This window comes from Impatiens glandulifera, chromosome 3 (assembly GCF_907164915.1).
Source record: "Impatiens glandulifera chromosome 3, dImpGla2.1, whole genome shotgun sequence".
Taxonomy (NCBI): Eukaryota; Viridiplantae; Streptophyta; class Magnoliopsida; order Ericales; family Balsaminaceae; genus Impatiens; species Impatiens glandulifera.
The window spans coordinates 34,023,147-34,040,608 of NC_061864.1; the positions used below are offsets into that span (position 1 = coordinate 34,023,147).

The 17,462-nt window shown below is 32.9% G+C and overlaps 1 protein-coding gene across 1 annotated transcript; it reads left to right on the forward strand.

Annotated features, from left to right (window-relative positions):
• Positions 1 to 1,308: 1,308 nt before the first annotated feature.
• LOC124932886 (E3 ubiquitin-protein ligase RKP) lies at positions 1,309 to 15,334 on the forward strand. The gene is made up of 10 exons (XM_047473597.1): positions 1,309 to 3,434; positions 5,687 to 6,505; positions 7,012 to 7,172; positions 8,134 to 8,272; positions 9,226 to 9,309; positions 9,796 to 10,074; positions 10,174 to 10,305; positions 13,268 to 13,467; positions 14,025 to 14,235; positions 14,352 to 15,334. The coding sequence occupies exons 1-10, from the start codon at positions 1,932 to 1,934 to the stop codon at positions 14,649 to 14,651; spliced, it is 3,828 nt and encodes a 1,275-aa protein (XP_047329553.1). The 5' UTR covers positions 1,309 to 1,931; the 3' UTR covers positions 14,652 to 15,334.
• The last annotated feature ends 2,128 nt before the right edge of the window (positions 15,335 to 17,462 follow it).

Sequence of the window (17,462 nt, forward strand, 5' to 3'; positions counted from 1 at the left end):
TGAGGCGGTTAGATTATTTAACTACTTTTAAATTACTAATATTAATATATATATTTAATAAAAAATATTTTATCTCCCACTATTTATTTAAATTTTGAAATGACTCTTTACATTCCAATTCATTTATTTTCTTCTTTTTCGTTTCTTATCTCATTCACCTCAACTCGCTTGATCATTTACATCTTCTTCGGCTCGTCTAAGTACTTCTTTTTGTAAGATATTACTATGTTAGAGAATATTAATTTATCTTTTTAATAAAATGATAATAACCAAAAGTCTTCAAAAGTCTTCAAACCAAAAGTTGAAATATATGAAGAACAAGTTGATTATTGTTCTTGATGTGAATAGAAAAAGAATTATAAGATGAATGATTTGTTATTCTTGATTCGTTGATTTACAAACATCAATTTTATACTTATGAAAAGCATAACTGAATTCCTAACTAATAGCTAACTAAATTCCTATATAATAGCTAATTAAAATTAATTAGTAAAAGAAAAATATAACTAAAATCTAGCCTAACTAATAGAAAATGATTACTAAATTCAATTACTTTTATCATATTCAACTACTTAGGCACCCGTTGCTAGGCAGTTCCTTACCATCACCATTTAAAACACTTTTAAAACTATTTAAAACACTGTTAAATACTTAGGCACCCGTTGCTAGGCAGTTCCTTACCATCACCATTTAAAACACTTTTAAAATTATTTAAAACACTGTTAAAACTATATCATGTCGGAAAATAATTAAAAAAATTAAAAAGAGAGAAGATTACTATTTTTTTACAAATATAATAAATTAATTAAAAAAAACTACTCTAAAATAATAAAACGAAAGTTCAAGTTCAATCGTTTAGAAAAATAATCAAATAACTAAAATTACGATAGTTTGAATCTCAAATTATACGATTCTTTTTTTTTTTTTTTTTTTTTTTTTTTTTTTTTTAACTCATCCAAATTTGTAACTCAAATATCAAATGAATTAACAGAACAATTGAACATTTATATATATTTTTTTATTCTTCTTTTTTGTACCTATAAACATTAATTCTTATTCAAATAAAAAATTAAAGTGGAAATGTGGAATATTTAATAAATAATTTTATGAAAGTTTGATAAATAATTTGATTAGACAAAAATTGATTAAACAATTTGAACATTACCAATAAATGCAAGACACTATTAGTTTATTTTTCCATTACAAAAAAAAATAATAATTATAAAGCCTAGTCATCCCACATGTGAGTTTGGATTAGGAAAAGGTTACCACAGGCGCACATTAGCATAGACCAGCAAGGCAGTGTTATGCGATCGACACGCGTACGAGAACGAGCCTCTGAAGGTTGAAGTCGGCGTAGGAAGGCTGAGCTTTGTTTCGGCCCCACTTGATTTCCCGACTTCTGGCGAACAGAGAAGACCGAGACGAGACGAACTCAATTCTCTCCTGTATCTTCCTCTCCAGTTTTCTCTCTCTCACAGTTGTTCGTTTATATATATATATATGTTGTTTCCTTCTCTCGAAAAAGTCTCTCAATGTATTTCACGTGCTTACCCTAATTGGAATTCGCCGCCTTCATCTTTTTCCGGGAAGAACAACGTAGACGGACTCTACTCTATAGCTTGTTGATTTCGCTCTCTTAAGAGTTCCGTCTGTTAGCGAGCGAGCGAGGTAACAGGTCAAACAAAAATGATACTCGAGGTGTGAAAAGTATTTTGACAGCATGTTAGGAGTTCGAATTCGTCTTCTAGCTCTGTCATAGAACATTGGAGACTGAAATTTCGGTGAGAAGTTTTTAATTCACTACCTTTGCTTTATTGTTATTCACTACCGAAGAAATTTTATGTTATCAGAATTCTAATTTCGTGGTACCAAGACCTGACTGAAATAAGTGTAGTCTAAATAGGTGTTGGATTAGTAAGACTTTACTTATGGAAGAAGATACTAAGCATTCTATTGGGTTGTCTTCTGGACTGGCTGTGATTTTGAATAGTGAGAATAGGAAGATGAATGCTCAGAATAACCGTCTTATTTCTTGCTGTGATGATTTTGGAGACCAGTCATTGGAGCGTACTATTGAGCATATATTTGATATTCCTTATAAGACAGTTAATTCTGTAACAAGTCCAATTGATGCTGGTACAGTTGTTGTATCCATTATAAATGATCATTTTTGGAAGTATCATGTAAATTCAAACCGCTCTGCTGTAAATGGAGACGGTGTTTCTATTGCCTTCGATGGTTGTGGATCTCATACTGTTGCAATCCAAGAAACAAGCGTCTGTGGTGATATTCAAATTATCAAATCTCCTTTGCTTTTGGAAAGCATGGAAATGTTTAGTAGTGTCAGGGCAAATGCTTGTATGTGGAAAGGAAAATGGATGTATGAAGTAACTCTTGAAACTGCTGGTATACAACAGCTTGGTTGGACAACTCTTTCTTGCAATTTCACTGATCATACGGGTGTGGGAGATACTGATGACTCCTATGCGTTTGATGGGAAAAGAGTCAATAAGTGGAATAAAAATGCGGAGCCTTATGGACAGTTATGGGTTGTTGGAGACGTAATTGGCTGTTGCATAGATTTGGATCATGACCAGATTGCATTTTATCGTAATGGTGCATCACTTGGGATAGCTTTTCATGATATCCGCAAGATGGTGCCTGGTTTAGGGTACTATCCTGCAATTTCTCTTTCTCAAGGTGAACGATCTGAGTTAAATTTTGGGCTCCATCCTTTTAGATACCCTATTGAAGGTTTTCTTCCTATTCAACCTCCCCCACCTTGTAGTTCTGTTGTTATTCATTTATTGAATTGTTTATCAAGGCTATTAGACATTGGTCGCATGCAGAGGGGGGAGTTCAACCCTGTTGAGAAATTGAGAAGTTTGAAGAGATTTTTCCCATTTGAAGAACTTTTTGATTCTGTTGCCCGTGGGATTTGTGAAGAACTCTTCACTGCAATTGAACTAGATGCAGGTGGTATAGAGTATGTGGTATGGGGTCCGCTATCATCATTCATTTTGAAAACTTTTGGGACAAATCCACCACATGACTATCGGAGTTTGGATAGAATACTGAATGTTTTTCTAGAATTTAGAGGATCAATGGTGATCTTTGAGCATCTTATAGACGCTCTTTCGTATTTCTGCAAAACTGCTTCAATGATTATGAAGGAATGCCCATACACAGGATCATATCCTTACTTGGCTTTGGCATGTCATATACTAAAAAGGAAAGAGTTGTTGGTAATTTGGTGGAAATCAAAATATTTCGAGTTCATGTTTGAAGGTCTTTTGTCCAGGAAGAGCCCAAACAAACAGGACCTCCGGTGTTTAATGCCTTCTGTCTGGTGGCCTGGTTCATCTGAGGACATGTCCAATGAAAAATTCATGGGACTTTCTATTACGGCCTTGTCTGAAGCAGTTAGCAAGGTATTGTTATTGCTGTTGAACATAAAAATACATTGTAGAGCTCTTTTTTTATTGTAATAACTCTTCAATATGTTCTGAGTGTGCAGAGGGATACAATTATACCCCTTCTGGTACCTTTAGCCAAACAATAATAACCTATACCCATTATACCCCTCACAACCTATACTCATTATACACCCCTTACAACTTATACCCATTATATCCCTTTACAATTTGTACCTCCTAACAAACCCCCATATTATTATATTTTATTATGGAAGTAAGCTACAATATATGCATACACATACATGAATGCAGATGTATGGTTAACTTTGGGGCAACAGTTACAAGATTATTCAATTTGAACATTCTGATCTTACTTAGCTCTGTTCTCCTTGCCATTCAATGTCCTGTCAACTTCGTGATATTAATTTATTTTGTTTACAGTTAAAGTCTGTATGCTTTCTGATTCACAATACCTTGGATGCTGTGGGTTTATTGTCTTAGAATATCTTCAATGTGCAATACTATTGTGTTGCATTATTGGTGAACTTGATATATAACTTGTGCATGTCCTTTGTTGGTGAAAGATTGAGTGCTCTCTTTGATAGAATTTTGTCAGGAGCATAACTTGGCCTCTAGAAGCATTTAATTCTCTTTTTCAATGGTAATCTGTATCCTGAGGTTGTTTCTGTTAATTTGAGGTGACATATATTCTTGTGACAAATTGACTACTACTGCTGAGGTTCCCCAATGTGGACTTGAATTGTTGCTTAGTCGCCTAAATAAAGATAAAGTTTTCCAATATGAAAGTCTTCTATTTATCATGGTAAAATGACTACATATAATTCAATCCTGCGTTATTTCTTATCAATCTGTAATGCTGTTTAAAGTTGGAGTTATCTATCTTTACAATTGAGCATCAAGAATAACTGTTTCTTGGTTTAAATGATTTTCCTCAAGGACAAAGATGCATCATCCTATTATGTTCAATCCTTCTAATCATATATGGATCTTGGATAAGACAGTGGTTTGCACTTATCTGCTATTTAAAAAAATTAATTGTTCATGTGGATACTATAGGCATGCATGCATCTGGTACTTTTCCTGGAATAAGTACATTGGTGTTGTAATCATTGCCTTGTATTTTTATTTCATTGCAATGATTGGCATCTTCAAAAGTTTTTAACCAACTGAAGGAAAATCTTTCTGTGGATTTTTCTGCATGGAATACAGGGATAGTTGAATTAGACAGAAGAATTTTACAGAGCCCGAGGAACTGTGGGCATTTGATGGTAATCCAAATAAACCAATATCCTATCATCAATCAGTCCTTTCATGAAAACATTCAAATAATCAACTGAAATACATTAACTTTATTCCTTTTTTTTATTACCACTTAGAACGCCTCAAGTTGAAAGGGGGTGTCATGGCGTGGAAGATCATGCTAGCATCCTAAATTAAAAAAAAAAAAAAAATTACATTAATTTTATTTCTTGTAACATTTTAAAATATTAAATACTAAGGATATTTTGGTTATTCGACCCAAATAATTCAAATAAACCACATATTTCAAGATTTAAAAACAAATATGTGTTTTCTTCAAAAAACCCAGGTCAAACAAGCTCATATTGTTCGTCTTCTTAAATGATACCAGCTGAACTAGTTAGTTCTTGAAATTATCTAAACATGGAATGATATAACTATGTAGCTAATCATGATGTTCATCTTCTTAAATGATACTAGCTGAACTGGCTAGTTCTTGAATTAGATAAACATGGAAGTTCAAAAAGAACGTTTTTTTTTTCTTTCTGATTGTTGTTTGTTTGAATGTTCTGAAATGATTTGTGTTTCCAATTTTTTTTTTGTCGTGTAAAGGCTCCTGGGTTTAATATTTTCTAATAAAATGGTTCGCCATTTTCCCAAAAGAAAAAGCCAAAAAAACCCCATATGAGTCGCATTCTTTTCTAAAAGGCAGGGTTGGCTTATCATAGTGAATAATTTTTTTTGATGAACATCTAGCTTTAGGTTTGTTTCTAGTAGTAATGATTGAATGTTGATTGTATTCAGCTATTTGATGCATGTGAAGTACTGATTGATCTTTGTAGTTTGTATGATGAAATTATGATTATGTATAGCTGCTCTTCTTCTGTGAGCTGTGTGTGTATTCATTACTGCTACAATCTTCTGTCATGCCTTTATTTTTTCAATTGTTTTTTTTTCTAAGTCTATCTGATTATTCATAAGCAGTGAAACATTCATGCTTTTTGTAGATTGAAGACAAGCATAGGGATCTTTGTCGCTTAGTGATGCAGTTTATACCACCTTCATCACCTCTACAGTTACCTGGTTCAGTGTTCAGGACGCTTTTGCAAAACCTTTTACTTAAAAACCGTGGAGCTGATCGCAACTCACCGCCACCTGGTGTTTCTAGCAACTCTGTTCTCGTGTCTTTATTTTCTGTCGTACTGCACTTTTTGTCAGAAGGATTTGCAACAGGGGAACTGAAGGGTTGCATGAATAATTCAAGGTCAGATATTGGTTTTCTCCATCGTGGTGGTCAACAAAGCTTTCCCATGAGTCTGTTTCTAGAAAATGATCCACAACGAGTTGATATCCCTAGACTTGGAGGATCCTATAGTAATTTAGCAAAATTGTTTCCTTTAAATGTTGATCTGGAAACAGAGATGATTCAGTGGGAGGAAGGATGTGCGGATGAAGAGGAATCTCGAGTAACACATTTAAGTACACAGAAGCCTTGTTGTTGTTTGGTGTATGATGATGAATTCTCAAAAAGTATTCAAAGTCCAGTTAGGGTTATTACTAAAGCTGCTCAAGGCCATTGTGGTGTTATTGCAGAAAGATCTCCTCATGTTGCTGCAGAATGCAGTACTGGAAGTTTGAATGATGAGATGGTTGATAAACCAAGCTCCAGTGATCAGCACGAATCCGAGTATAGTTATTTACCCATGCAGCCAATGAGGATGATAACAACAGAGTGCAATGTATCTTCTGTAATGCTCAGGGAAGAGGAACTTCTTGATTCTATGCTCCTTTTATATCATTTAGGTCTTGCTCCAAACTTTAAGCAGGTGAGAATATAATGCATGGTTGTCATAGACCTATATCCTATTATGTGATGGAAGTTTCTTCTGTTGTCTCTGTGGTGGTATCTATTCTGTATGTGTTACATATATATGTATATTATAATATATACCCTTCTGGCTGGAATATTTACCTTTTGGAATAGCAGAATGGCAAAGACTTGTTTTAGGCAAAAATATTATCTATTCTTCTATTAAATTTGAACCACAAGGGGGTCTTTTCTCTTCCAGCTTACCACTTTCTGGACTTTTTGTGGTTGAGTTCTAAGTTTCTTGTTGTACGTGATGAAATATTTACATGTACATCAGTTTCTCATGTCTACATGTATCATTTTTATCACGTTATATTTTGCTTGTTTTGTTGTTTTGAGCAAGTCATCATGCTGCACAATGGTTTTTGTATATAGTAAGATTACCTGTTTATATCTATAAACAACTATATTAATTTATTTGGGTTTTATGTACTTATCTTGAATAGTTCTTTTACATTGTAGGCATCATACTATATGTCCCTTCAGTCTCAAACAATCTCTGTCCTGGAGGAAACTGATAAACAAATAAAAGACCGAGCTTGTGGGGAGCAATTAAAACGCTTAAAGGAAGCTCGTAGTGTTTATCGAGAAGAAATTATGGATTGTGTCAGAAACACTGCATGGTTAGATTAATTTTTCTTTAGTCCTGCATGAATTACTATTAGTCATATTATATGGTTATTGTTTCTTAACATTTTGTATAGCTATTGTAGCTCCATGCATATGCAGAGTATTACTTTCTTGTTGCTTTGTTTAATGAGTTCCAAATGCTTGCATCTTCCTAAGATTTGTTTGTTTCTTCTTGTCCCTACATAAGACATTAACATTCGAAATCTCAATGTTTCTCTCCTCATCATATTTTTTGTTTACTTGCATGGAATTTTGATTCAAAGTTTCCACCTTTCACGAGACATTATATGCATGGTACCAAATACTAGTTCTTGCGACTAAGATCCCGAGCACAATGCTTTGTTCAATTCTTCCTGTGACTACTAATTCTTTTTAATTTAGTGGATTCATATCGTTAAAATTTGACTGCCATTTACTCACTTGCTGATACATCACTTAAGTAATACTAGATACTAAAATTGAGTTATGAAGGTAGCATACTTAGGACATTTATCAAAGGACACATTGGGCTCAATTGCTTCAGTGGCTGGACACAACATATAAATCGGTTTCTGTTAGGCACAGAATGAAACAGCAACACATGTTGCTAACAACCAAAGCCATTCAATCTATTGCATTCTGGTTTTGGAGGAAAATGAAAATAAGTTGTACTTTCTGGGTGACACATCATTAGGTAGATCTGTTTGTCTACAAGTATTACTTGTAAGAGTCTAGCAACATAGGCTTCTTTTACTCTCTTTGACAGTTAGTACTATTGTTTATGTCTCTATTGATATTAATTTTCTTGTCACTAGAGAAAGTTATGGTTTGCTCTTGCACATTTTCATCTAATTAACCAATGTTTGATTCATATGAAAACAATACTTTCTTCATTGGGTTTAAGTTTGTTTTAAAGAGTGATATTTTCTTATCTTTAGATTTATTTATTTACTCTTTGGTGTTTTTGGTTCATAGGTATAGAATATCTCTGCTGTCAACGGGGAAGCAAAGAGGGATGTATGCAGTGTGCATGTGGATTGTTCAATTACTTCTGACCCTTAGCAATTCCGATCCTCTGTTTGTTTACATTCCAGAATATTACCTGGAAACAATGGTAAAATTAATTCCCTCCTTTGACATAAATGAATTCAGGGAACATTGCCTAAGTTCTGTAGTCTAAATATTTATAAGTTTGCTGAAAATCCAACACCCTAAAGTTTTTTCTTTTTGAGATATTTGTTAGGCGAAACATTATGTTATATGTTTCAGGTTAATTTTATGTGTTTCTCTGGGGTAAATTGTCTCTAGAATGCATGACTGTTCCATAAAGTAGTAGTCAAACATTTGAGACAAGGTCTTTGTATGACTCATTAGTGATGCATCAATATATTTATGAACTCTTTTGTATTTTCCAACTATAAAGGTAAGCTTTTAGCTGTCTATTGAAGCATGTTTCTGCTGACATCCCAAATTGTAACAATTGAAAATCGACAACTCCTGTTGGTTAGAAATTGAACAGTAGTAAGTTAGAGTTTGGAAACTATGATGTTTATTGTCTTCCTTTTTCCATCAGCTAAACTCAGTCTTTTCAAATAAATGGAAAAGAACTTGTTTGTTTGTGCTCATAAGTGGAGTGTGCGATTCATCGAATAAGGAATGTTGTGTTGATTGTTACTGTCTTTATGCATTTTGTTGCAAAAATTAACATGTTTTTTCTCCCTTCAGCTCAGAAACGTTGGAGTTTTAATAAATCATGAGATTGGCTTTTTGTGGAATATAAATCTCTAACACATCACAAAAAATGTTTCACACATTCTTTAGGATGAGTGTAAATTCTTTAGGATGAATTCATAGACAGTTGCTTACAAATTTGAACTATTGACAGATATCATAATCTTTCTCTTCACTATTGTGTCATCACGTTTTTCATGCCACTTTTTGTTGGGGAAAATAATCTTAGGGAACTTCTTTTTCTAATCTATTATCGGATGATGTTCTTTAAATAACTGTCCTGGATCCTGTTTTTTAAAGAAGTTTTTACCTACTTTTGTATGCATTCACCTACAGGTTGATTGTTTTCATGTGTTGCGCAAGAGTGATCCTCCATTTGCCCCTGCTGCTCTATTCATCAACCAAGGGCTTACATCTTTTGTATGTCTTTTTTTATTGCATTGTTCTCATGTTCTACGTTTATCATTTTGGCAAGAAAAGTCACAACAATGCTAGATAATTTCAGATGAAATTCTCAAAATTTGAAGTACCCGGTACGCAGTTTTAGAGATGAAATGTACTGAAAGAAACATAGAGGATGAAATCAACATTCTATTGGTGCAGTTTTCCTTAATCATCATTGTGGATGAAAGTACCTCATGGCTTAACGGATACAGATGTTTTAATTTAATTTGAATTATTATTACTCCCTTGTTAGATCTGTTATTTGTTTTGTTGTGTTTGACCCATTGTGACATGTTATCATGCACCGGAAGAAAATTTCCTTCATAAATCTTTAATTGCTTGCTTGTGTGTTGTTTCAAGTTTTGATACTCCTTGATGTTTGTTTATAGAAATTTCCTTAAGTTATTTGTTTCTGCTGAGATACCATTTGCCTCTCAACTAACGTGTTGCATGCTTCATTAGGTCACTTTTGTTGTTACACACTTCGATGATTCTCGGATATCAAGTGCAGAACTGAAGGATCTGCTTCTGCAATCTATTTCCTCTTTGGTACAATACAAGGAGTTTTTGGCTGCTTTTGAGAACAATGAAGCAGCTATTATGAGGATGCCTAAAGCATTGTTATCAGCATTTGATAATAGATCCTGGATTCCTGTGACAACTATACTACTGCGGTTGTGCAAGGGTTCTGGCTCTTCCAAACTGGGAGAATCCTCCTCCTCCTCCTCTCCTATGTTTCAGGTGAAATTTTTGGTTTGATAATTTCTTGTTTCTTTCTTGCTTTCCATCTGGAGAAAAATGGAGTTTATATTTAATTGCATATTTAAATGTTTCCTTCAGAGATTGGTACGGAAGGCTTGTATGGAAGATGAAGAGTTATTCTTGATTTTTATCAACCGCCTATTTAACATGCTTAGCTGGACAATGACTGAGTTCTCAGTTTTAATAAGAGAACTGCTGGAGAAATGCAAGGTATATATATATATATAATTATGTTGTGTACTTCTATTTTGCACACTGTTCAAAAAAGCAGTTTTGGAACATTTTGGTAAAATATAAATATTTGGTTCCTTTTGGCTGATTGAAAAAAATAAATTGGTCATTTTATAACAAAAAAGCAAGTAGAAACAACATTCTACCACATAAAGTTAGAAATTAGAAGATATAATCTCACATAGATTGGGTCTGTTGAGAGTAATTATTGAAAGAAATTTCTTAAATGCTTGAATCACCTTTTTTTTTTTGCAAAAATATCTTGTTGTGTTGAATACTTGTGCAACTACTGTAATGATCTGGGTGATGTCCAACCTGTAATAGTTATTGTGTTTGGGGGTGGTATACTGCCTCCAATCAAACATTGAATAACTTATCAGGGAAGAGGAAATAGAGAATGGTGTCTATTGTTTATCAATATTCTCACAACTGGTAAGGCAACCTCACAATAAGGAGAATTCAAAAAAAGCAATAAAATATTTTCCTAAAAAAACAACAATGGGAATAAAATGCAGAGAAAATGGATGCAGACCAGGTAGTTCTAGCCTTCTAGGGTTTAAGTATTACCAAAAAGAAAATGATAAATAAGCTTTCCGCTTAATTGAACTATTTTGGTTTGATGTCACCTCATCCCCTCCTCCCTTCGATGTCTCTCTCTCCCTCCCCATAAAAGCCAGCGCACGTGATTAATGGTTACAAAGGGTTGCGATAAAATGTAATATGAAAGGGAAACCATGTTGGTGGCGGAGTAGGAGCTGGGAACGAAAAACAAGCTCCACCAACACCTACTTGTTGCATTGGATTACATAATCTGAGATTTCTGGATCTGCAGTTTAACGAGTTCGAATTCGAAGGGAGCATTCCAATGGGGCTCTTTTACATGGACTTTTAGACAATATTTTCAACAATCTATTGTGTATGCACATTGTGAAGGCACAATGGGAGCCCTAAAGGGCCTTCATACATTAAGGCCCAACAGGAATAAAGAAATGAACTGGTCTATTAGAAAACCCTGTTTGGAGGCCTGCAAGGGAATATGTCACTGTATAGTATATACTATTAGGGTATGTACATAAATAAATTAAACTGCTACAGTTATGAGGCAGTTAAAAGTAGTTAGAGACATACAACTGTTACCCACCTAATGTAGATCAAGTGGTAAAAGTCTTGGATTAAGAGGCTAGGCTGATGTCTCGGGTTCGATTCCGTACCTTGATTGGAGTAAGAGTTCATGACGGTGTGCTGATGTGCTAACCTCCTCCATGTGAAAAATCTGGTCTTAATAAAACGAAAGAGAGATATAAAGCTGTTCTATTTCATAATACTGCCTCCATATTGTAAGAGAATGGGGCTGAATTGAATAAAGGGTTGTTTCTTTTCTAAAGGCTTCTTGTCTTCTCTCTCTTTGTCCCCTTAGATTCTTCATTGTTTTCCCTCTTCCCAATTGGAATTCTTGTATAAAGGAATTAGTTCCACATCACAATCACAATAGGTTTCAGTTCTAATTGTTAAATATCTGAAACTCGTATGCTCCCAATATCATTTTGGCCAAGAACAAGTTCCGTGGATGTCTCCTGGCTAGCATAGGCAATATATCTAATCTGTATGAGTTGATTTCATGAACAATGGGCTGCGGTCTTGTCTTTAGTTGGACATTGGGTTGCTAAAGAATTCAACTGTTTCTGATGGTAAGCTCAGAGAAACCCAATGTCGCTTACAACATGCTACTGGGGTTTATTTCGACGAGTATGTGTAAGGTTTTATTATTAAATTCATGTAATTGAGAATTTGAGAGATTATTAATAATCTGTTTAAGATTATAACAATTAGAATGAGATGGGATAAGAGGTGAGAAAGGAATGGCCTAAACCTTTAGATAAGAGACTTGGAGAAATCCTCCATAGCCGACATGAGTTTTACACTCTTCATATTCATTCATTTCAGAACCAACCTAACCCTAATCTTACCCATTATATACTTCTCTTAGTCGGCCTAACAACTACTTCAAAATGGCCCATGACCTTCGGAATATAAAGAACCCGTGATAAATATCTATTAATATTTTCCATTTGAGTTTATAACTAACTAATAGCTAATCATTTTATTAGCACATTTGACCCTCCAACAGAACAACCAAATAATGGAAACTTTTTTTCTTTCTAACAGACAAAATAGGTTTGGATGATTTTTTTGTGATTAACAGACTTAAATTGAATATCTTACACCATTAATTATGTTGTAGTTGCTGGATCAGCAAGAATCCCATAAACTTGGTATCTCAATTTATGGACTATGACAATGGTCCATCACTGCTCATTATACATTCATAACAAACATCGACTCAGTTACCTAATGTTGTTGTGTTCGATATGCACCTTTACTTGCTGCCTTGATTTTCTCGTATCATGATAGTTATCTACATTGGTCTCAAGTTCCTAATATCATCCGTGTCATCATTTTCTTTATCCTTGGACTTGTTCCATTTACAAAACTTGGTATCTCAATTTATGGACTATGACAATGGTCCATCACTGCTCATTATACATTCATAACAAACATCGACTCAGTTACCTAATGTTGTTGTGTTCGATATGCACCTTTACTTGCTGCCTTGATTTTCTCGTATCATGATAGTTATCTACATTGGTCTCAAGTTCCTAATATCATCCGTGTCATCATTTTCTTTATCCTTGGACTTGTTACATTTACAAAATTAATTTATTCCATTTTTGCTGTCAAAGCCTTCATAAGAGTGTTAGGCCATTTGAGTTTGTCATGAAAAAAGGGTAATAAATCTCCAAAATTACATTATGGGAATTGAAATGTATATTTTGAAAATTCCCCAAAAAATGTATACTTTGATATTATGTAAGGTAGAGAGAAGGGAAGTGAACTGTATATGTAGGGAAGGTTGAAGTAATGGATATATTGTCGTCCACAGGTTTTGGAGTTCCAGCAGAGGAAATGCAGCGTCATCTTTGACCTCTCGTGCAATCTAGCTAGGCTACTTGAGTTATTCACTCGGGAGATCCCTCAAGCATTTCTGTCAGGAGCAGATACAAATCTACGGAGACTCACAGAGTTGATTATCTTTATTCTGAATTACGTAGCTTCAGAAAAAGACCCTGAAGTGTTTGAACTGTAAGTTACTGAATAACTTCATTGAGATGTCCCAAGAACTATTAGAATCATTAACTTTTGTCCTTTAATTCATATACTCTTGAATGTTTCAGTTAACCATATTATTACCCTAACTTTTTTTCAATTTCCTTTGTTAGTGAAATGTTGATAGTATTCCACTCTACCCCATTTATTTACAATGTCACATAATGGAGGTTGATCAACAAGCTGAAGTTTTGGGGACCAAAATGTCAATTATCTTTTATCAGGCAAATTTAGTATGCTTTTATTGGGAAAAGTTGGTTTAAAGTTATCTTAGTAAAAGGATGTAGATGCCCATCAAGGAGTAGTTTAAGTTGTAAGTAAACTAAGAGGTTGAGCTCTCAGGTTCGATTCCATTGTTAAAGTGGGGGATGTTGTATTAGCCTGGTCCTAAGAAAAAGTCGTAGATAAAAAAAAATTGATTTGATTATAGAAGTTACTTATTTTATTGCATGTGTGATCTTAATAGGTATAAAGAAACATTAGACTGAATCTAACAACATTTATTCCAATTTTATTTTGATATTTGTCTATAGGTCAGTGAGGCGACATAGTCAAACGCAGGAGAAAATTAATAGAGGCATGATTCTAGCTCCTCTAGTTGGTATCATTGTCAATCTGTTGGATTCCAATGTAGAAGAGACAGCAGATTGTAATGAGAAGAATGATATAGTTAGTGTATTTGCAAGCATGGATTGCCTTGATACTGTTATATGTGGATTCCAGTATCTCCTAGAGTACAATTGGGTCAGTAACTCTTATTCCTTCACACCCATTCCTTTTTCCAGAATACTTTTATGTATTTTCAACTTGTATTTATTTATACATGCATGATGAACATATGAAAATATCTAATTTTTCAGGCGGGATCCTTAAGGGGCGATGTCTCCCCTTACAAACTGAGGCAACTAGAGCAACTATCAGTCCTTCTTATAAGTCGGGCAGAATCAATAGCCATTGAGAGAAGAAGATCAATTGAGGAAGATAATACGACAGATCTGACTTGTTGCATATGTTACACGAGCGATGCAGATGCAAGGTTCGTACCCTGTTCCCATATATCTTGTTATGGCTGCATTTCTAGGCATCTCCTTAACTGCCAGAGATGCTTCTTTTGCAATGCAACTGTCCTAGATGTCGTGGTCAATTATTATAACAAATAGAAAACACAAATATCCAAATGTATCATAATAGTAATAATATACAATCATGGGTGGGTAGGTGTAAGCTTAAAAGCTATATATATATAATAATAATAATAGTGTCTTTATTGGGATTATTGAAGACATGCTCAGTTCAGACTAATGTCTGTTTTGGCTGTAGAATTTTTTTGTACTAGGTGAAGCTGAGGTCATTATTATTTTGTAAATATGAGATGTAATAATATACAGGACCCAAAAATATCTTTCCACATTTATATATGAATTCATTGTAAAACAATTTTGTATATGGATTGCACATATGGGATGAGAGTTTAGGCCGGTTGGGATGAAATTGAAAATCGCACGAGCCATGGTTCAACTGTCCGATTATTGTGAAAAAGATGAATTAAATTAGCTCTCACCGAGCCCCAATTGGACACTTGATTCATTTGGAAGAGCTGTTCTTCTAACCTTTTTGTAAGTGTTTCTGGATCTAGGTCTGGATTACATTTTGATACACTCTCAATCGAAGAAAGTGGGTAAAATGGTATTTTTGAACTAAGTCATTATGTATTTTTGAACCAAGTCATTATGTATGCGAATAGAACTGTGGATTGACTTTTATTTTATTCTTCTAGGAGCCAATCTGTTGGTAAAGCCATTAATGCTTCTGGTTTTCTAATTATGCATTGTTTATTTTGCCATGATTCTAATTATGTATTTGTTTATTCATTAGAATCACCATTTAAAATAGTCAAATTATTTGTCTAACTTGAACTATAATTTCCTTGTGACTTTTTTTTTAGCTTTTTTATGTACAAATAATGTAACATGTTTTGATCACTTCATTTTTTTCACTAAACAAAGTTATCTATATATTTTTTTGCTAAGAGCAGACAATATTCACATTAAAATAGAAGGGTTACATAACATCATAAAAAAATGAAACAAAAAACTAAGAGGGTAAGTAAACTGATCAAATTGTACTGATTATCAGACCAAACTAAACTATTCAAATTGAATTGATCACTGTTTCTTTATGTTGAAATGGTTCTGAGAGTATGATTAGTAGATTATTAAAAAAAGACTTAATTTGAAGATTGTTAAACTTTAGTGTGATATTCAATAAAGAAATAAAAAAACACTTAGCATAATATAGATGTCTTTTGTAGTACATTTTTTTTAATCTAATGGATGTTATAATATCATCATTTTCATATAATTAAATTTTAAAAATTTAGTAAATCGACACAGTTTAAAGCAACATTTTCTAATACTGAATTGTAGGGTTGGACAGTAAACATCCAATAATAACCAATTGGCATATTATCCACAATTCATGAGTGAAGTGTAACTTCTGCAATTTGGTAATTCATTACTCAATTACAATAAAAAAATATTATTTTATTTGAAAATATCTATTTAAAGTTGTATTCAGTTTAGTCAATATGAATATATTTATAATTAAATTATATTTTAATATATTATCTTATTTAGAAGATGTTTGAAAAAAAAAAATTCTTTTTCAAATAAATTTATGGACATTTTATGTTCAAACGGTACAAAAGAATTATGTCAAAAGGGTTGACCCGTTCATAAACTTAAAATAATTAAAAATAAAATTTAAAATGTTATATGTATGTTTCAAACTTGCAATATAACAAAAATCAGTACAATCTTTTAACCAACTAGGTTAATAAGACTTTATATTTTAAATTTAACACCAAATTTAATAAACGCGAAACATTCTTAATAATATAAGTTCAACTTTTTAACTAACTAATAGTCGAGAACTGTGATTAATTTGGATATATATGTGAGAATAAATAGATACTTGGGTCGGATTGTGGGTTGACCAACCCATAAACTTAAAACGGTTAAAAATAAAAATGTTATATCTCTCGAAATTGTAACATAACAAAACAAGTACAACCCTTTAACCAAATAGACTAATAAAACTTTATTTTTTAAATTCAACATTAAATTTGATGAACGGAGAACATTGTTAATAATATAAGTTCAACTTTTTAACTAACTACTATATATATATATAATGATTTTTAATTTCAAAGTATCCGGATTGTCTGGTTGAGAACTATGGTTAATTTGTATATATATGTGAGAGTAAATGAATAATTGGGTTGAATTCTGAGTTGACCCACCCATAAACTTAATACGGTTAAAAATAAAATAAAAAATGCTATATGTATGTTTCAAACTTGCAATCTAACAAAATAAGTACAACACTTTAACCATGTTTGATTGAAATATGTTTTACCAAGGGATAATAGGCCGGTAATAATTGAAAGTGGTTAAAAAATATTAATCAAATATTTGATTGACCAAAGTGTGAGGTCACGATACTAAATATTAAAGAATATGAATCAAATATTTGATTGATTAAAGTAGATAAAGTCACGAGATGAGATGTTCATTGAGAAAAAATATTTGATGAGATATGTGAGTAGATGAGTTGTTTTAGCGAAGTGATAAAAATGTGAAAATAAAGTGATCTATTTTTTATTTTAATATATTATTCGTGATTTATTAAGAATTTTAAACATTGAATACACATTATTATAATTTTTTTATTATTTTTTTTGTTTTATTTTTATCCGTGTGAATCGCACGAGAATATTCTTAGTAATTTTAAAGTTGATTGAAAATTTAAAGTATAAAACGATGCTTTAAAGATGACTTCATAACTTAATATCCCATATCGAATCTGGGAGAGGACGAGAATTTAATGGATCTACGTCATATGCCTTTTTTTTAGATTTTTTAGATTTTAATTCAATTAAATCTCTCGACTAAGGGCTTGTTTGATGTTTT